The 20,200-nt window shown below is 49.6% G+C and overlaps 1 protein-coding gene across 1 annotated transcript; it reads left to right on the top strand.

Annotated features, from left to right (window-relative positions):
- Positions 1 to 1,605: 1,605 nt before the first annotated feature.
- DIPK2B (divergent protein kinase domain 2B) lies at positions 1,606 to 17,642 on the top strand. Its single transcript, XM_069785003.1, has 5 exons — positions 1,606 to 2,003; positions 6,858 to 7,122; positions 13,578 to 13,751; positions 15,555 to 15,843; positions 17,021 to 17,642. The coding sequence occupies exons 1-5, from the start codon at positions 1,780 to 1,782 to the stop codon at positions 17,359 to 17,361; spliced, it is 1,293 nt and encodes a 430-aa protein (XP_069641104.1). The 5' UTR covers positions 1,606 to 1,779; the 3' UTR covers positions 17,362 to 17,642.
- The last annotated feature ends 2,558 nt before the right edge of the window (positions 17,643 to 20,200 follow it).

Genomic DNA, 20,200 nt, shown 5'->3' with positions numbered 1-20,200 from the left:
GCAGAGGGGAAAGGAACAATGTACCAGCAATAGGAAATGCCAGGGATAAACTTCTGGATGTGGGAAGCGGTTAATACTGGTGTTTGGTTCTGGTATGGCTTTTTCCACCGCATATTTCAAAGAGCTTTATACTGGAGTATAAGGCCAAATGCGAACACGGCTCAGTGCAGAGCTGTGCGCTGAATGAATTTGCTGGCGTACCAGCATTGCCCAGCCCCTCTCATTTGCAGCTCTGGGAGGGTTCATTACATCCCCCTTCCCTCGCAGCAGGGCTCGTTATCCTCGTCTGTGCTGCACCCTGTAGACAAACCCTAAATGTCACGATCTCCATTTTGTGCATAGGGATGCACGGGGAGATGAAGGAACCACCCACAAGGGTACAGAGTCAAGGAGAGACCCCAGATCTCGCAAGTGCCACAACTAATGAGCGTCTCTGCTTGAAAGAGCTGCCTTGTGCTGTTAGGATCGCCCTCCTCTGGCAGCTCCTCTGGAAAATGAGGGGCAATCTCAGAGCCCAGCGTGCACCCCTGCAGCTCACGCGTCCCTTAGTCCCATCAGGCTGCTGTTAAATGCTGGAAGGGATAATAAAGGATGGCTACAGCGCACCTTTTTTCCTTTAAAAAATGTGCTAGGAAATGGCTTGCCCACATGGTGAGAGTGGTCCAGCTGCAGGGTCAAGAAGTCTCCAAAGCCTCAGTCCACTCCTCACTGCCACCACGGTGAGACACGACCCAGGAGAGCCTCCTGCATCAATCAAAACACGCCAGCTGGGGATGGGAGAGGAGCAAAGCCTGGTGCCACCACAGCAGCACGTGTAGTCCTGCGCCCAGTATCCAAGCCAGGACGGGTAGCCAGTAGTTGCCGTAATTTTCAAGTCTTTGACCTAATGAGAACATCTTTTGGGTGTGATCACATTAGTTTCTTAATGCATTTGAAACTTCTGGCAAGCTCCCACATTAACCACCGGTCCTTCCTCTAGTTTCTTTCGAGTGCCAGGACCATCGGGAAAAGGGATTCAAAATCACACAAGTCCTACTGAAAAGCCCCATTTTTCAAGAGCAGCTTAGAGGCCAAGCTGTTACGTCAGCTGGGTGTTTTGGAAACCTTCAGGCTATCCTGCTTTCCATGGCATGAAACACTGCAGTGCAATTGCTTCTAAACAACTATTTTCAAGAAACAAAATGGTGAGAATTCCACCTGACAGTCTTTTCAGCACTTCTGTGAGAAGGAGAAACTGAGCCAAGAAAGCATCTGAGAAGTCAAGCGATGCACCATTGCAAATCTCCGGGAATAGAGCAACGCTAAGGGTCTGGCTTCTGGTAAAATGTGTGTTTCTGCCACACTATTATTCCTCCCAAATCAGTTTTTACTAAGTGTCCCGCATATGCCCTTTGCTCCAGCAACAGGATATCCTTCATTTGTCTGCACAAAGTGCAGATGAGCACTTCTTCATGTTGTTTTCCAAGTCGGCTGATGGGAGGGTCAGCAGGGGCCGAAGCAGCTGCACCAAGTAAAGGAAAGGTAACCATGGCAACCCAAGTTATCTGCATCCTCCATGTATTTCCTTCTCCCCACCCTACATCATATCTTTCCCACCCAAACCTCAAGCCAATAGAGCCAGTGACCAGCTGGCAGGATGGGGACTGCAGCAGGGTCTTCTTGCACCCAGCGTGTCTTGCCGTGTTTCAGGGCTCACTGCTGCAGGCTGAGGTCATCAAAAAGAGACCGAAAGCATAGAGAGGGGTAACTTGCAAAAGGCAGAGCTCTCCGCTACTGTAGATGGGGCACTGGATATGTTGCCTTTGCTCCAGAGTTGCAGATTCGTTGATGCTGCTCCTGGTTTTGGCTCTGAGCTGTAACCCTTCCACAGCAGCAACAGCTGCTCCATCTGCACCTCACATCAAACCCAGCTACAGTTTCGGCCGGACTTTCCTGGGACTTGATAAATGCAACGCCTGCATTGGGACATCCATTTGCAAGAAATTCTTTAAAGAAGAAATAAGGTCAGAAACTCAGCACAGTTATTTTTAAAGCATTCTGTATAGTAACTTGAAAGTTGCCTGTTAGTATTTCCAAGTATTTTAATGAATGACAATGCAAAGAGTAACTTAGCACCCGGTTGCCATTACAGTGCCTAGTATTTTAATTAATGTCTATAAGTTACTGCTTTGTCTCTTCTCTTTTAAAGCCACACAAATATGATCAGACTTCAGCCCTGAATTGTAATTTGAAAGCAGGAGTAAAAGGCACAACTTTCTGCATAGAGAGTGGCTCCGAAACAATTCAAGGCAGTGGTGAGGGAAGGGAAGAGGGAAGGAAGAAATCAGCTTGTTTAGACGTACTGGAAATATTTTATTATGAGCAACTGAGTAAAGGCAAAGGAGATTTAGCTTTGTATGCTCCCCACGGACTGCGTTAACTACAAACATATAAACATGCTATATAATTTTGTACCAGGTGCAACAACACAAATGTGCGGAATTTCACGTGCGTATTAACTAAGATCAAAAGCGATCTAAACCTGCCTGAGGCATGAAGACTTTTGCACATTAGGTTACCTACACACTCGAAAATAGATGGGGCTAAATTATTAATACACTTTTGGGAGGTTTCTGTGAGAACTTGAAGGCAGAGGCAGAAATTCCATCTGCCTCGAAGACGATGAGACATATGCTGTCCAAGTGGTCGTCAGACTGATCCAATCAGTTTTAGGCTCAAAATCAGAGCGTATCTGACGACAGCAGGGAAGATGTTGCCAGTGTTTTTGAGGAGAAAGTTAAAGGCAGTGCTTGGCAGAGGAAGGGTTTATTGGGTCTGATATGATTTATAGAGCCATATGCACTTTCTTTTATAGATATAAAAGCCTGGGGGAGAAGAAATGGTTATAGTAAAATTGTATTTTTAATGCTGTAATGTAAGTAGTATAATATTGGACAAATCACCGTTTTTATCTTAAACTATCCTATAAAATGTAGCATAGTAAAACCATAATGGTTTGTCTGGGATGGACTTGTAATACCGAACATCCGTCCTTCCCTTTCTGCCTCTGGAAGAAGGCAGCTTGTGGCTTTGCTATGCCAGGGGACCCCTCGCCATGGCACACCAGGGGTCCCAGCCCTCGGCGCTTTGCCCTCTTGGCTTTCTGTCTCCCCCAGCTTGTCCTGAAGGTGATGCCAGAGCATGCAGTAAGTAAGTTGCAGAGGCATGAAGAAGGGCCAGGTCAGCAGTGCTGGGTTTCTCCCAGCCCAGCCCAGGCTCCGGTCCCAAAAAGCAGGATGGATTTGCAATCAGCGTGTTCAGCTGGCTGACACAGGCCGCTGTGGGTCTGCAGGGACTCGGGGTGCGTTTGGGGTACGAGCTGCCCTACATTTTATTCTCTGCAGCAGGGTGGCATGGGAGCTGGCTCCTACCCCGTGCCACAACCTGCTGCGGCCCCTTTGCCACTCGCCTGTGCAGGGTTTTCAGGCACCTGCTGCTGGGTACAAAGCAGCTTCTGCACGTGCAGCTTGTCGCGGGTGCACAGTTTTGATTAACCCGCTTAGCCTCTGGGGACGTTGGGTCTATGCAGCTTCCTTCAGCCCCACTAAAAATGGCAGTAGCCTTCAGAAGCAAGCAAATGCCTCTGGCTGACCGGTGGCCAGCTGCATGCCGCACCGGAGCACAGGAAAGAAGTGCTACGTGAGCAAAAACAGGAGCCCCCCATGCTGGCTTTCCTCCAGGGGATAGTGGGAGAGGGGTGCGGGTATGCAGAGGGTCCGAGCAGGGCCCAGGAGCGCACAGCCGCAAACGTGTGGGAGCACGATGCTTCTGCCTCAGGGAAGGTAGAGGGGCTTCCTAAACCAGACACTTTTTTTTCTCTCCTGCGAGCCTGCAATCAGCTTCCCACAAGCAGTGCAGCACACAAATAAGTGATAACATACAGTTCTGCTCAGCACTTTGGAAAGGGTAACTTTCCAAATGTTCTCCTGAGCAGTCAGTCAGCTTCAGGCTTTTCTTCGCAGGGGTTAAACTGTTCTCCCACTTGATTTCTTGAACAGCAGGGATTTTTTGGCAAGTTGAAGGTTAAACGGGGGAAATTTCAGTGGCACTTATGCACTTCAATCCACCCCGGTGTACCTTTTCACATGTTCACAAAGGTGGATGGCACTTGGCCCTCTCTGTTTTAACCTCGTTAGAACATGCTTCATTAATTCTCCATCATTTCCGGGAGCTGTGACATGCATTCATAGTCAACTAACAAGAAAGAATATGTGGGTTTTGTTCCCAGAATATTTGGTGACTCATCTTGTGCTCTAATGTTCTTTACTTCCCTTATCTTTGCCCAACTTTATCCATCTGTAAATGAGAACACCAAAGCCTGCCTACCAACTGTCCTGAGAGCAGAGCGCAGCAGAAGTTTTCGTAAAATATTAGATTTTCAAAACACTGCAAAACTTAGCTGACCAAAACTATTTGCAGACGTGTGCCAATGCCAGTGATGAGCTTTGGCCAAAAGCAATGGGAAGGAAGTCTGAAAAAGCTAGAATGCTTCAATTTGATGGGTTTGTATATGGCATCTCTTTATTTTTGGTTTTAAGACTTAACTTACTTAAATTTAAAAAAAAAAAGTAGAACTCCAAATGCAAGCAAAATTATTTTGGCTGAAACAAAATACTTCATTTTATCCAGCAAAAAAGTTTGAGTTTCTTCAATGTTTAGTTCTGGGTTGATCTAAAATCTGTAATCTGTGACTGTGTTGTTCACACAGATCTTACTGAAAGTCTTAATTAAAGCACATTCAGGCCCTTAGCCAAAAGGCTTCATAGGAGAGTGAATTATTATTACAGCACAACTTGATGATGAATCTTGAAAGTATCTAGCAAGTGTGCCAGGCCAGTGCTGTGCTGCCCAGAAATGATGCCAAATACAGAACTGCTGTGGCCCATGCTAGGTTCCCAGGCCCATGTGGCTCTCCCCTGGGACCTCTGCAGAGGAAATCGCTCCATCCATGCTCAAATTAAGGCTCAGCCCTGAATTTCACACATCCATGCGCTGCTTGCATGCAGGAGGCGGCGCTTTCCTGGTATCTGCCTCACGTGAGCTCCCCTGAACACACATGCTTCAGCCAAATCACAAGGCATATTTGTGCTTAACTTAAAAAAAAAAGAAAGAAAGAGAAACCCAGCCCATAGCCATCTCTTCCCTGTACGTGCCTGGCACACTGTGCCTGCTTTGCAGATTAGGCACTGGGAGGGGTCATGATGCATAACAAATCAAAGTGAGGAGTAGCAATTATTCTCTGCTCTTTAGTCCTAGCTCAAAACCAACCAAAAAAAAAAAAACCCAAAACAAACAAGGCATTTATTTTCTTGTCAAATGCCCTAATCGTAGGGAAGCTTCAATTTCATATTGGGCAAAGTGCCCAAATGACTGAAATGCCTGAACCCCTAAACCTGCTCATGCAAGGGGCCAGGCTCCTTTGCTTCTGGTCAGCCTGTGTCTCTGAGGCAAATCTTTCGAAGGAGGCACGTGGCTAGAGCCGAAAGCCAAAGCAGGGCAAGCACCAGCATTTCAGAGAGATGGGCTTTCCCCCCGGGCACCTGTGCTTGCCCAGAAGCTGAGGTGCGCAGGCTCCATGGTGGGGAAGAGGAGCGAGGCGCTGCCTGCAAGAGGTGTTGTGGGGAAGAGGACAGTTGGTCTCCGATCACGGAGGGCAGCTAGCATTGCTGAGTCAGTTATTTGCCTGAAGTCAGAGGAAATTAATCCCTCCCCAAATTTCCCTGTGCCGATTTCCCCACTGGAAGTCAAAAGGAAAGATCAGCTTCAGCTTTCAGATTTGTTCATGTCTTTTCATCTAACTCCAGCTAGCTGGTCCTGCAGGGAACCTCTTGCCTCTCCTGTTTCACTTCTGAGCTATCAGTTTTAATTTATGGTGAGATTAAATTAGGACCTGCTTTCTTACACTCACAGGCAAGAGTAGCATTAGGAGGTTTTAGAGGCAGCGAATGCATGATGTTGGCCAAACCAAAGGTCAGAGTCCAGCCGCTTTCCAAGAGCAGGTTACAGACGTACTTACAAAACAGGCACCGCGCTCCTCAGCTCCTGCATGTGTGATGTGTGTGTGGGCAGGGCTGAGGGGGCTGCTGAAACAAAAAAAATTGTCACAGCCTAATTACCAGGCCCATATGCTCCCCTCCTGTGCCTGTGTAGGGGGAGCAAATCAGTGCAAGATCTCCATGGCTACAGTGGTGCCACACGCCCAGGGCACACATCCCCCCGTGCCCCCATCGCACCCCAAACTCTGCCACTGCCCGGGGAGGTCGCTCAGCCCGCCTGCTAAAATACAGCCAGTGAAATCAGGGGGGACTTGTCGACCCCGTTACCGAGTAAGGCCACCACCTCAAAACAAAGGGTCATTTTGGTATTCCCAAAGACATTTATTGTCAGGAGGTTTTGTTCTGCAGGGGCCCTTAAAGTGTTGAGTACTCCTTTTTTGGTCCCCCTTCTCCAGGATTAAGGAAATTTAAAAACGCCAGGGGTTCCCCGTGAACCAAAACCCCGCAGCCCTCTCCCTTCCTTCCCTCTCTCTACGCGGCCCAGAAGACCCCACTTGGGCACTTTGCCCCTGCCCCATGGCACTGTCAGTGACAAGGGATGGTTTAAGCGGGAAGCAAAGACGGACCTTTTTTCCAAAGCGCGTTTCCCTCAGCCCCCTCGCCTCACCCCCACGCCCGTGGCCGCTCGGCCTTTGCCGCGGGATGGCAGAAGGCCCCCCCCGGGGCCCAGCGGGTGGCGGAGCGACCGCGCTGGCGCTTGTGTGGGGTGTCCGTGTGGCTTGTTAACCCGCTCTCCGTGGGGCTCTTGTTTTGGTTTGGCAGGTTTGACACCTGGCTTTCTTCTCATTTAAAGCTGCCCCCCAGCTACCTGCTCAGCTACTCGGGCAACTACACCGACGATGCCAAGAGCTGGCGGCTGGTTGACATCACCCGGCTGACTTCCAAGTACCGCCACGACCGGGCCGACAAGCGCATCTGCACCTCCCTGCTGAAGACCAAGACCTGCAGCCTGGAGCGCGCCCTGCGCCGCACGCGTCGCTTCCAGAAGTGGCTGCGGGCCAAGCGGCTCACCCCCGACCTGGTCCAGGTCCGTGCCCCGTGGCCGTCCGTGCCCCACACCGGCGGGGGTGGTGAGGGAGAGGGAGCCCCACGGGGGTGACGTATTTTGGGGGGGGGAAATAGGGTCTGAGGGAGACGTGGCTGTGACTTGGTGGGTGGAGGGCGAGTTTGGGCGATGGCTGGCCCTGTCCTTCTTGCCCCGGTTGGTGGGTTCCCCCCTGTCTGAACCCACCTGCTGTGAGGGAGAGGCAAAATGAGGCCCCAAAATGAAGAAGAGCACCTGAGGCCCAGGGCCAACCCTCCTCCAGCCATAGCAGCTCCACTGGGGATATTTCTGCTGGGATTTTTTCCGGTTTTCCATTATGACTCAGCACTAAATTTTTTTTTTTTTTTTTTTTTTTTGTCACAAAGCCATACCCAAAAGGGCAGCCTGTGCCTTGAAAGTGATTTTCCGCTGGGCTGGGACCTGGGGCAGGTTGGACCCCTCTGCTTGTGGCCAGCACAGGCGGTTGGAGCCAGAGCCTTGATTCCTCGTCCACCCGCCGTCTATAGCAAATGACCTCAGGTGCAAAGAAGCGCGCTGCCCTTTCCGTCACAGTCCTGGGGTGTCACAGGCGAAGCCAGGACAGGCTTGCCAGGGTGGGGGGGTCGCTGCCGCCAGGTAGACGGGTGGCAGTGGCGCAGGGAGACGGACACACAGGCAGGGCCGGAGGGGCAGAGCGGGCAGGGTCCAGAGGAAAGCCGGCGTCTGAGCACTGCCCACGCTGAGGGATGCCACGGGCAGCCAGGGACGGCCATGGGGCAGGCGAGTGTGTTTTGCAGCTGCTGGCCTGCATCTGAGACCAAAAGTCCCCTCCCCAGATGCACAGGCATTCCCCTCACCTCATCCAAACAACAGCAAAGCGTTGCCATAACCGCTGGCAATGGGCAGGGGCCAGAGTGGAGGCTGGATATACCCTAAATGAGACCCTGAGAGGGAAAGAAAGGTTATTCCAGTACTTCTCCCCCTTTCGAGAAAGAAGTGGCTGTGAAAAAGGGACTTCATTTTTTTTCTTTAAAGAAGGCAACTGCTTCCTTATGCCTGCATGCTGCCGCATCCGCTCAGCTAAAGTTACACTGCTTGAGTTTTTCTGCTTCTGTTACCCTGTGGAGCAGCACGCCTGAGGAGGGAGAGTAGGAGACCCCATCCTGCAGCAGCAGTGCCGGAGCTGCACCGAGAAGGATACCCAAATCACTGACAGTCCCGCGTGGCAGGTTGCCCCAAAGGCAGCAGCCTCCTGGGGGGTGAGGTGCAGGATGACATGCGCCAGCCAGCAAAACTTTTTTGGTGCAAAGCTACACTGTACTTTGCCTAATAACCTCAGGAGAGGCACGAGGGAGAATAGGCAGATTTACATGGCTTCCACTCAGAGCATCCTTCGCCTGAGCTTGTGGGCCACTGGCAGGGACAATTCCTCCCCGGGGGGGCAGGCAGCAGCTTCCCAGGCACCCACTGGCCTCCACTGTCCTCCAAGGCAGCACTACAGGGGACTGCGGGAAGGCAAGCTGGGGTGGCAGGCTCTCCAGCCTTGCTGGAGTGTCCAGGGGGTTTGTGCAAAACCGTGCTGCCCCCACAGCAGTGCTATGTGAAAGGGAAAGAGTCGAGAGCTTGAACCTTCCATTTGCTGAGCTGGTTGAAAAAGTAACCAGCGAAATGTGGCTCTGTGGTTTCTCAGATCTGCTGCAAAGTTAAATCATTAGCTGAGCCCAAATCCTTCTCCTTCAAAGGCTCCTATATGGTTTTCCCTACCCCGTCCTCTCCAAAACTGAACTCCTGGCTGAGCTGGGTTGCATGCACATGTACACATATGCATACACAGATGCACACATGCACATGGACACACATGCACACACATGCATGCACACATGCACGCACACATGCACACACAGCACCACGCAGAGACTCTGGCTGAGGCGTCCTGGCCTTGCACCTATCCAGTTTCTCCTGGGTGCTGGAATTTCCCCATGCAGCAGTGGGAAGCTGAGCTGACCCCAGCTCCAGGGCGCCTCTGAAGTGAGCTCAGGGGCCAGCCTGGGGGGACGTGCACAGGGACAAACTCCCTGGGACATTTCAGCAACCCCTGCGGTTTTTTAGTTGGAGATGGTGCAGGAGGCTGCAGGGAGGCCCAGACCTTTGCACAGAGGCCTCAGGATTGCTCCGCTCGTGTTTTCATGGTTCCTTGGCTCTATGACCTTGGCTCTATTACCTAAACCGGGATATAAATCCCTTCTAACAGCATATAGGCTTGAATACACAGAGAAGCATAGCGATCCAGAGGCCCTGGGGCCTGCCTCCCCCTGCTTCCAGATTTCAGCAGAAATCACTATTTGAGATCAGGCACGTGCTCTGTAAAATGGCTTCTGGTTTCACAGTGGTCTGAATTGAAAAACAGCCTGCGGCAACGACATTTCAGTCATACGGTGTGTGTGAGTTTGGACGTGAGACACCCCCGTCCCAAGTGCTGTTGTGTAGTTACAGGGTGACCCCCCCCCCCAAGCCATCCAGCCCCACCGAACCGGGCATCCCCTTCCTCTCTGCCCACCCCACCTGCCCTCCTCAGAGCCGAAAGCCGCAGGAGCACCTCTGCCTGCAGCCCAGCCCGGCGCTGCTGCCCCTCCGCCGTGTTTGCTGGGCAGACACATGTCGGTCACCCAGCATAAGCCATCGGAGGGGGTGTTTCTTGGGGGTACGACACGTCATTGCAAACACTTACCTGCAGCACTGCTCTTCCGGCTTTTTTTCTCCCCTCTCTCTTTTTGGAGGTGTTAACGGCACACCGTTCTTGGTGCCTAACGTGATGCCCACCCTGTTTCTCAAAGCTGCAGTCACCCAGCAGCGGCCATACTGCCCTCCCTGCAGTTTTTCCTATATAGCAGCACCATGGAAAGCTAATGGGCTCAGGTAATTTTGTCTTCTAGAGCAGAGAATTACGACAAACCATAACGTGCTTGAATCAAAATGACAGACCATGACGTAATGTTTTTTCACTTTACACTGCCTGTCCTGCCTGACCCAGCCATCAGCTGAGCTGCCTGCCACAGTGATTATTTCACCAGCCACAACGAAAATCTTTATTGGACGCAGCAAAGTCTTCAGTCTTAAAATCCAGCCCGCCTCGGAGATGAGCAGGATTTAGCTGGGGCTTAGCCTGCATGGTAGCCCCAACCACCCGCTGTTTCGCCCAGGAGCTCATCACCTCAAACTGCGCTGCGTGCTTTTCCTGTTGGAGGGTAAGAACAACAACAAAGTGGGTTAGTTTCAGCACAGATCGCCCACAGGGAAAATTTACAGCCCTGCCTACAAAGCACAGCCTGGAAAAGTCTGAAGGCAGACAGACGAAAGTAGTACCAAGGTGAAAAGCCAGCCATTATCAGCCCCTCTCTCTAGGATGTACTGACCAGCACCTCTGCCTGCCCTCAGCAGATGTGCAGGCACTGTGGTTATTTGGCCTCCGAGTCCAGTATACATCACTTTGCTCAGAGCACATGGGCAGCGGTTTGCTGATCTGGCAACTGGTCCGTCCTAGGGAAGGATGGGCATTACAGGGCTCCCAGAGCCACCTCCCAGACCTGCTGCCTCTTTGACCTGGTACCTCATCCTCAGAGACATGCTTCAGTACGCCTGCTGGGAGTGGGGATGAGCCCTGTAGCTTCACAGGGCATCCTTAGTTTCTTTCTTTTGGGGGTGAACATAACCCTTGGATTCAAACGGCCAGGAGCTGCAGGTGCTTTGACACCTACATCCAAGCGTTTCCTCCTGGAGCCCACCCTAAACCTGGGCGCTTGGTGAAGCTGCACCCAGGCGGTGGTGCAGGGGGCAGGAGGCGGCTGTGCTCCTGATCTGTGCCATCCCTCCTTGGGGTGGCTGAAGAGAAAGCCGAGTGAGGAGAAGTTGTCTTCCAGAGGTCTTCTTTGCGTCAGAGTAAATTGTGGGTATGTCTGCTCTGGATATGCATACATACGCACAGATGGGAGTTTAAAATGCATTGCGTACTGTGCAGAAGGGAGAAGATAATCAGAGCTGAGTGCAGGTAGGCTTTGCAGGAACTAATCATTATCAGATATAAAAATGTGGGTATTTAATCAAAGTAAATAAGAAGCTTTCCATATCAATCACAAACAATACATCAGGCTGTCTGTCAGGTCTTATTCTCTGGGGTGATAAGATGCTGCAAAGGACTTAAGATATTCTCAGATAAATCAGTATCTCCAGTGTTTTGAGTATGTGTTCTTCAAATTTTTCTTCCATCGACAGTTTTTGTCTGACAGTTTTACAACTCCGGCTCCTTTTCTGCTGTAGGGATGTTTCCATCAGTCTGCTGGGAGGGGAGGTCCCACTTCACTGAAACACTCAAGCAGGTGCTGAAATTTATGCTGTTGACTAGCTCTGCCGAAATCAAAAGGCCCCACTGTCCAATTTTGGTGGATCGGGGCTTTATTAAATCATAGGAAGCTGCAACAATGGTTGATAGAAACGTGGTGGTACTCAGCCCTGCTTCTGCACTCCTGCACCGCCACTGGTGTGCCTGAAAAGGTTCCTCAGAAAACAAGCATCTGTGATCATCACATGCAGTACATGACCACATCTGTGTTAAGAGGATGAGCTCTGACCTTGGAAAAAATCCTAATTAAAACTTTCATGCATTCTCTGCCACCATGATTTCTGTTCCTACTGCACACTCTTAAGGGTCTCAGCTTTTGCGTTCCAAACTCCTGGAGGCAGCAAGGCTTTCTAACTTTGGCTGCAAATATTTGCATACACACTGAGCTGCAAGAGACTTTCTCCACCACATTTCTCTTAATACAGTTCTGTTCTGTGCATTTTTTCTCACTTCTCCTCCAAAGGGAAAGTGACAGAGTCAGCCACAACGTGCCTGCAAGTGCTGTGAGACAGAAATCCATAACCATCCCTTCGCCCCCCTCCTTCTATAGTTTTAGATAATTAGTTGAAAAAATATTTCCTTGATAAGGCTACACCAGAGGAGAGGAGTCTATGAAGAACTGTAACTAGAACTGGGGAGAATTATTTTTGACAAATGTTTTATTCTCTCGGGGAAAAAGATGGTTCTTCAGTTGTTGCAAAACAATGCTCCAGTTGGGGTTGAGTTCCTCAGGTAGTTTTGACCAGCTACTGGCATTCAGGGCTTGTTCCGTGCAACCGATGGCCAAGGAGGGAGCGGCTGGGACCTCACTGAGGCCATCAGGGAGGCAGAGGAGGGGACGTGGGAGGCCCAGTCCCCCCTTTCCACCTCCGACCGTGAGAGCCGCACGCTCCTCCTTGCCTTGTTTCTTCATTTCTTTGTTGTGGCTGGGTAATTAAGTGTTTTATGCCAAATGAACAGCTCGCTCAGGAAGGGCTGAGAGAGACCTACCTCAGAGTTACCAAATGACTTGGGGAGATCCTGAGTCAAATCTTTGCTCTCAGCGTGAAGAATGGCAGGGAGCAATGTGAGCTCAAGTGCCCTTTCCTCTGAAGCATGTCTCCCAGCCATCAAATTATAAAGAAAACCCAAAACAATAAATGTGGCTACTGGGATCATTTGGAAGAAAAAGGCTTATCAAAAACCTGATTCCCTTCCCCAGCAGAGGCGTGGCAGGGCAGCATTTCTGTGCCACTATGGGCAACTCTCCATACGTCCGCTCTCCTTGGCTATTAAACAAGACTGAATTAAAAAAAAAAGGTCTTTTTTGACTACAAAGGTATAAATTTCTATGCCATTTATCCCAGTCATAGATTGCTTATGCAATTTTACAAGCCAAACCTCCAAATCTGAAAGGTGTAATAAAGTGATTGTTGACTCCATTAGCCCAACAATTCTTTATTTGTTGCTGGTATTTACAAAAAATTTGCACAGGCTATTCAAATTTGGTTTTGATAGTTAATGCACAAGTTTATCAGAGAGAGTATATCCTGTGCTTGTACCCACATGCAGTGTTTATTTACACTTTTAAAGCATGTTTACTGACCTTAGCAAATAGTATTTCCAAGAAAGCTGCTCACAGGTTAAGCAAATAGCGAAGCAATCTGAAGACATTATCTAACGAGGGAAGTGACTCACCGGCTTAATGACAGAGAGGCCTCCACCAGTGAGCCAGGATGCCAGGGCTGGAAAGCCGGGTGGAAGGAGGAGGCCCACTGGCACGGAGCAATGCAGTACTGCGCAGCTGGGGGGGAACGGGATTTGCAGTCTCCGTGGCTGTGCCGCGAAGACTGTGTGCCATTTTGGAAACCCGAATTGTGAACAGGCATTTTTTGGATGGTGCGGGGGTTTTTCCTAGGAGGGGTTTGCTGTACAGATCCCCCTGCGTGCTCGTACCCTTCAGCAGCTGTGCTGCAGGGGGTACAGTACAGAGGTGCACATACCACTGGCATGGCCCAAGCACATCGCAACATCTCAGGCTGGAAAATAAACATCTTTTTGTCGTATTTTCCTCTCTCACCAGGGCCTGTCTAGCCCAATGCTGCGCTGCCCATCCCAGCGTCTCCTGGACAGGATAGTGCGGCGCTACGCTGAGGTACCGGACGCTGGCAGCATCTACATGGACCACCTCACCGACCGGGACAAACTGCGCCTCCTGTACACACTGTCAGTGAATTCACATCCCATCTTGTTACAGGTACATACCACTTCTTTGCCCCAGCTTGAAACGTCACCCCACAGCCCCTTGCAAGCGAACCCTTGCATGAGATGTGCACCAGCCCCTAGCTGCAGAGGAGTCTCAGCCCTACCCTTTGGCAAGCTCCCTAGCCCTCATAAAATGAGTTTCTTCTATAGAGTTGGATGGCTGAAGTCAGGCAGACTCCTGTGGTGCTCCTTGCATCAGCCTGTGAAGTTGCGGAGAGATATGGATGCCCAGCCCCTTAAATCAATCACAAGCCAGCCAGGTTATTGCATTAGTGCACTGTGAAAGCCAGGGTTTTTCACATCCCCAATACTTCACAGTGTTACGTTTGCATCACTATTACTTAAAATCACTTAAAATTACTTTAACATCACTTAAAATCAAAGCCTGTTTGTAAAAGAGAAAGAACATGTTTTAGCATGGGAGGACAACAATGCAGCGTTGAGGTTGAACATGGACTCAGGGAGCACTGACTTCCCAGGTTCCATGTGCCAGCACCGTTTTTGCCATTTACATGCCGCTGGTAACTAGCTCCGTAGCAAAGTGCAGTTTTACAGAGGTGTTTAGTGGAATCCCAAATACAGCTGAGCTCTGAGTTTGAAGACAGAGAGCTAGAAGGCCTCACGCCCCTCCTCTGGTCCCCTGCTGGCATGCCTGGCATGTGGGTCCTCTCTTTCTTTATGTGTGTTTCTGAGGGAGTTTCCTCACCACCACCCCTCCTTTAGTCCTCATCATTGCTGTTTCTTTCAACCTTTCGAGATTCCACAAAGAAGAGAGGCAGTGGCAGCATCTATCTCCTGCCACTGCTGCCCTCAGCAGCTCACAGGGCTCTGTCCGGTCCCAGGGCGGGGGAATGGTGCTCAGGCTCTGGGATTCTCCAGGGGGTCATTCAGCCACCCTGACCATGGCTCACTTGGGCACGAGGCTGTGGCTCTCAGCACTGTAAAGATGTGGGAATACAGCTTAAAGAGGTGAGAAAAATATGGTGAAGAGAAATGGCTTGATTTTATGTGGGTGCCCAAAATGCCTGCACAGCAGAAGGGAGAAGCAAACTTAAACATGAAACTGGATGAGTTCATAACCCTGCCTTGGCAGGGTCTGGTGTGCTGGGGAGACAGACAAGTAATAATGTAAATGGCAGAAAGCTTTGTGTTGGCATAGCTCAGCGGTCATGCAGTTTGATTTCCACCTGGGATAACTGCCCTGCTAGCATGAGCTGCAGCGATGCAGGGAGCATGGCCCAGGTGTCCCCACTGTAACACACACTCAGCACTTCTGTCCCTGAGACTGCAAAGTCTCTTACCAAAGAGCCAGGCAGTTCTTACAAATTAGCGAAAACTGCTTTAGCCCCACCTCACCTTCAAGCTGTGATTTCAGCTATGCAGTTCTCATGAGGGACCCATCAAAGGTTCTAGAAAGACACCTAAAATTAGCTCTTCTGTGCCTAAAATTTTCATGAATTTGAAATCTATTATTATATTGGACTTTCCAGTTAGTCTCCTTTATGGAATAGCTCTTGAAATATCAGATTCTTCTTCTTAATTAAAAAAAGGAAAAAAAAAAAGAAAAAAAAAGCAGCAAAGTTACTTCAGGACAGAGCAGAGCCTTCTCCAGCTGCTGCAGCAGGCTAGGGTGAGGAAGGGTGGCAGGATACTTTGGAAAGCAAAACACAACACTGGCACTGCTGCTTGAATGCCAGGGCATTTGAAAGTCCTCTGAGAGGGAGGTGGGTCCACGAGCATACCGTAGGAGCCAGCAGGGCAGGGGCAATCCCCCCTTTCCCGCTTTCCCCGGCAGATCTTCCCCGACGTGGAGGGATGGCCCTTCCCACGGTACCTGGGCTCCTGCGGGCGGCTGGTGGTCAGCGCCAGCACTCGGCCCCTGCGCGACTTCTACGGCGCGGCCCCCGAGGTGGCCGCCGACCTGGCCCTCCAGCTCCTCGCCGTCCTCCGCTCCATGGGCACCAACGACCTCAACTATTTCTTCTACTTCACCCACGTGGACGCTGGCACCTTCGGCGTGTTTAGCAACGGGCATCTGTTCATCCGGGATGCCAGCACGCTGGGGATCATCGACAAGGAGGAAGGTACTCAGCAGGCTCCGTAGCCGCGCATCTGTCGCAGGAGGGCTTAGCAAGGCAGGGGAAACAAATCTTTCACCCGCTACGCTCGGCTCTGCTGCTGATTATTTTTTTTTGATCAACCAAAGATCGCTTGCTGAATTGAATAATGACAAGTTCAAGGAGAGATTTACCAACAGCAAAAGCATCAGCAGCTCCTGCCATCCTGGCTCTGAGTTGGGAAGGTGGCAGGCGTTTTGTTTGTACAGTCAGTGGTTTGGTGACCGACCGTGGGTCCTTACGTCCTGCCTGGTCCCCTCTGTGGCTGGCAGAAGCATTCAGCGGGCACGGTGCTCGCCATTCTCATTTGAAGTCTTCCTAAATCATCTCTTTTAAACCTTTTGCCACACAAATGTCAATATTCGCAAGTAGAAATTTCATAACTTCATTTGTTTTAAGTATTGGGTTAAATCAGACTCTTTTTAGGTGCGTTTATCACATTAACTAATAACCATTATTATTATTATTATTATAACAACAAAATCCCCCTTTTGTCATTTTTACATAAAATCAAGGGTTACTATTCACTTTTCACAGGTTACAGTGGTCTGATCCTGGAAGTAGAGCTAGTCAAAGACTATTCCTCCAATAATTTAACAATTTCATTTTGGATGTTCAAATTTTCAAAAGGCCTTTGCTCAGCTCTCACATTCAGCTGAGCAGATCTCAAATATTCAGAAGCAGCTGTCAGAGAATTTTCCACTGGGTTTCTTTTTCTTGTCCCAACAGCTATTACTGTTAACTTGACTCCAGCTAGATGAGCTGTTGTTGCAATTTAATGATTTGGGGTAACATGGAAAAATCATGGGTTTGGCTATTTGTGGTAGTTTTTGTAGGAACTCCACATTTTAGGTTAGTACTGCAGTTCTTCTCATTTTTTCTGAATCAGTTTGACTTGACAGACTCCTCTCCAATTCCTCTGTCAGGCAGTTCTGCAGAGCTCTGTCATTCAGAAAAATATACTTATTTCAGGAGTGAGAAAATTGGCCTATATACAGCTACAGCACAGAGTACATTGTGGTGAAAGATAGCCGTATCCTTTAGATAGTAACAAACCCCATGTTAATACAGAGGTACGGACATATGTGATTATCCAAGATTTCAGTACCGTCTTTCTAACAACTGGTTTAATTGCCTCTAACAGGGAGCCAGCTGATTGATGGCCAACAGGAGTATAAAGATATATTTAGCTGTTTGACTGTGGACTGCCAGTCTGCATTTGTGTCCTGTAACTCCATCAGAGAGAAGCACAGCCTCGTCATGGTGTGTCAAGAGCTTTTGCCTAAGCTGCTGAAGGGCAAATTCCTGCAACCTGTGCAGGACAAAATAGACAGCTTCCTGCAGCACTGCGCCGATGGCCTCACCGATGACCAGGGTGTCAACGAGGCGGTTGCAAAGCTGGCAGAGCTCCTGAAACCTCTGCGGTCTTGCGATTCCCGTTTTGCCTACCGCTACCCTGACTGCAAATACAGTGATAAATACTGATGGCTTCAGAGGAGGAGTCCGCCGGGAAGGACTGGAGCAGCATTAGCCCCCTGCCAGCATGGGAAGCAAGAAGGAACCAGGGTAGCTGGAAAGAGATGCACCAAATCTGGGGCTTCCTCATCAAGGCGGAGGAGGAGGGAGCAGAGTGCACGTGGGATCTATTGTTCATCTCCCAGGGATGCATTTGTTACATGGGATGTTTAGACATGATGTAAGGCTTATGGGTTGTTAGCATTATCGTGAGTGACATGGGCTACAGGATTAATAAATCTCATTCACGTGTTTTGGCCTTGGAAGAGTTTTCCATGCCATTTGCTAAAAGAAGGCAGCATGCTCACAACTAGCTAGCTAGAGGGGTTTTATTACCAAGAAAGCCTTTCTGATTGAGGTGATATATACCTAATGTGGGATGGATGGAAGCATTTAAGACTTTCCCTGTGGGGATTTTTAATGTGCTAAAAATCATAGATAAACTGAACCTCTGGATCAGTTCCATACCATCACCCATCACAGATCCCTTTTATAAAATATTTAAATTTTATTACTTTTATGGGACACAGAACAGAAAGACGCAATCAACAGCATTAAAAAGCTGAAAGGTCCCATGTCTCTTGAGACTTAATTTCTCTAATCCCCAAATATAATTACTTTTAGTTTTTCCCAAGCTGACAGGCAGTAATTGGAGACTAATAAAGGTTTTCGTTTTAAGATCAGAAAAAAAACAACTCTGGGATGTGATTGTCCAGGAGATACTTTCACGTTTTTCTCTCTAAAGAAAACTGGAGGAACCATTTGCACAAAACAATTAAAATGGGAAAACTACCTTAAGAGGAGAAACAACACAGACAGAGGATGAGAGATTAGTTTACCCCGAGCCCGATGAGACTTGCTGAACACTCAATACTCCAGCGTAAGTGCCGGGGAGGTCTAAGTTCTGACCAGCAAGAGGTACAGCCATCCTCATCCATTTGCCTCTCAAAGGAGGAATCAGTAAGCCAGCCCCCGAAGGAGTGACTCAGGCACCTAAACTCTGGGGTGGTGGACTCTTTTTTCACAGCAGTGGCCAACCCAGGGCTGGACACAGGTGCCTCATTTTGGGGGGGAAGGTTGCAAAAGTTGCAGAGTTCCAAAACACAACTTTCTCACCCAGCATCTGTCAGTCCCTGTCCCATGTGGTCCCTGTGGGGCATCAGAGGCCCACACCAAACCTTCCCTGATGTCTCAGGGGCTGCCAGACCTCACCTGGGTTTGGGGCTTTCTCCTGGGATCCAGGTGCACAGGAGTCACCAAGCAAATTTGACTGAGCTGAGTCAGAAACTAGACTTTCTGGACCTCCCGTAAGTATTTTCATCATGGAAACCGTCTTCCTCTAGCCACGGTTCAAAAAAGAAATCGGTAACAGCATAAAAGCAGAAAAAGATGTGAGTGCATTTGCATTGCTAATTGTTGTACGGAGTTATTGGGAGCGAGAATGGAAGTCAAGATTTTGTGTTGGCTGTGGAAGGGCTCTGTGCACGCAGGGCACCCGGCCTGGGGTTCAAGGCAGGTGCTGCAGACAGACGAGGCATCCAAAACCACACACAGCTCTGACACTGGGAAAATCTGACCCAGGACATTTAATTCGCCTTTCCTCCTGGCATAAAGTATCAAGTGCACCTTTCACCTCTCAAGAAGTAGAAACATTGAAAATAATCTGTAGGTAAATTTAGCTCCAGGTCCAGATGGTCCGACAGCAAAAATGTTTAAATATACAGCCTAAGCTACGGCTGCAGCCCTCTTTCTTGATTTCAGTCTATTTCTACATCATGGCTCTCTTCCAGTAAGAAAAACATGTCCTTCGCTGAGATCCATAAGGCTGTCTAACAATCTGTTTTCAACAGTTTTTCTTGAATCTGTCTGCATCAGCTATCTCTTGCTCTGTGATTTTACCTGATCACTGGGCGTTAGCCCTGGGCCCCTTCCCCTCCAACGAGTCCCCCACCACAGTGCCAGATGCCGGCCACCTCGTGCGGGGCTGGAGGAGCTCCCACTTCACCACCAGTCTCTCTAGGGTCAGTGGGGACATGCTGCCCACCCTGGGCTGCAAGCTGCCAGCATCCTCCCAGTGCTGGAGCGCAGCCTTCTTCACGCAGTCGTAACTAAAAATGCACAGCACACCACAAAATGCCCCAAAAGAGCTAAGATGAAGAACTGGGCTGGTCTGCCCGTGCCCCAGCAGAGGTGATTTGCAAGCCATGGGGCTGCGGAGATGTCTTTGCAGCTGCTCCATGACTCAGGCTGGCCTCTGTGCTCTCTGGTTTAGCAATGGCTCGACTTGCATTGGAAGGAGGAGCAGCCCTTGCAATAGTGCTCCGCACTGGGTTCACCGCTCTCCCGTGTGTCCTGGGCATTTTTCTTTTCACCGCGCACATTTTCCTTTTGGAAATGAGGTGTTCATCTACTGTATGGCTCTGTGCAAAATATCTCCTGGGCAGTAGAGCATCTCTCTGCTATCAAACCAGCCGAGGGAAACGCAGAGGGGATGCATGTGCTCAGCACCTTGGAGGACAGCAGGAGCAAGCCCAGATCTCTCAGGTCTAATCCAGAGTTGGGCAAAAGGACTGGGATGTGTCACACAGGCTTCAGTTGGGCCCCAATAGCTCGTGATCCTAAAATGCTGGGTGTAAGAAACAGAAGAGTCGTGGTCTTACTTTGCTGCTTGGACTTAGTTGGCAAGACTGCAGCAGAAGTGAGGCACGTGGCATCTATTTTTACAGGGCTTGATTCAAAGTTGTTAAAGCTGAGAGGAGTCTCCCCACTGCTTTCAATAGACTTTGATATGAATTTAAATAAAAATAAA

This window comes from Haliaeetus albicilla, chromosome 6, assembly GCF_947461875.1.
Source record: "Haliaeetus albicilla chromosome 6, bHalAlb1.1, whole genome shotgun sequence".
Classification (NCBI taxonomy): Eukaryota; Metazoa; Chordata; class Aves; order Accipitriformes; family Accipitridae; genus Haliaeetus; species Haliaeetus albicilla.
This window is presented reverse-complemented; position numbering and strand designations above follow the sequence as displayed.

Bases quoted from the DNA above. Each gene is read 5' to 3' on its own strand.
- DIPK2B (XM_069785003.1), top strand. From the start codon at position 1,780: ATGGGGCACTGGATATGTTGCCTTTGCTCCAGAGTTGCAGATTCGTTG. The intron at 2,004-6,857 runs GTCAGAAACTCA...TTGGTTTGGCAG, and splicing joins TTCTTTAAAGAAGAAATAAG to GTTTGACACCTGGCTTTCTT. The intron at 7,123-13,577 runs GTCCGTGCCCCG...CTCTCTCACCAG, and splicing joins TCACCCCCGACCTGGTCCAG to GGCCTGTCTAGCCCAATGCT.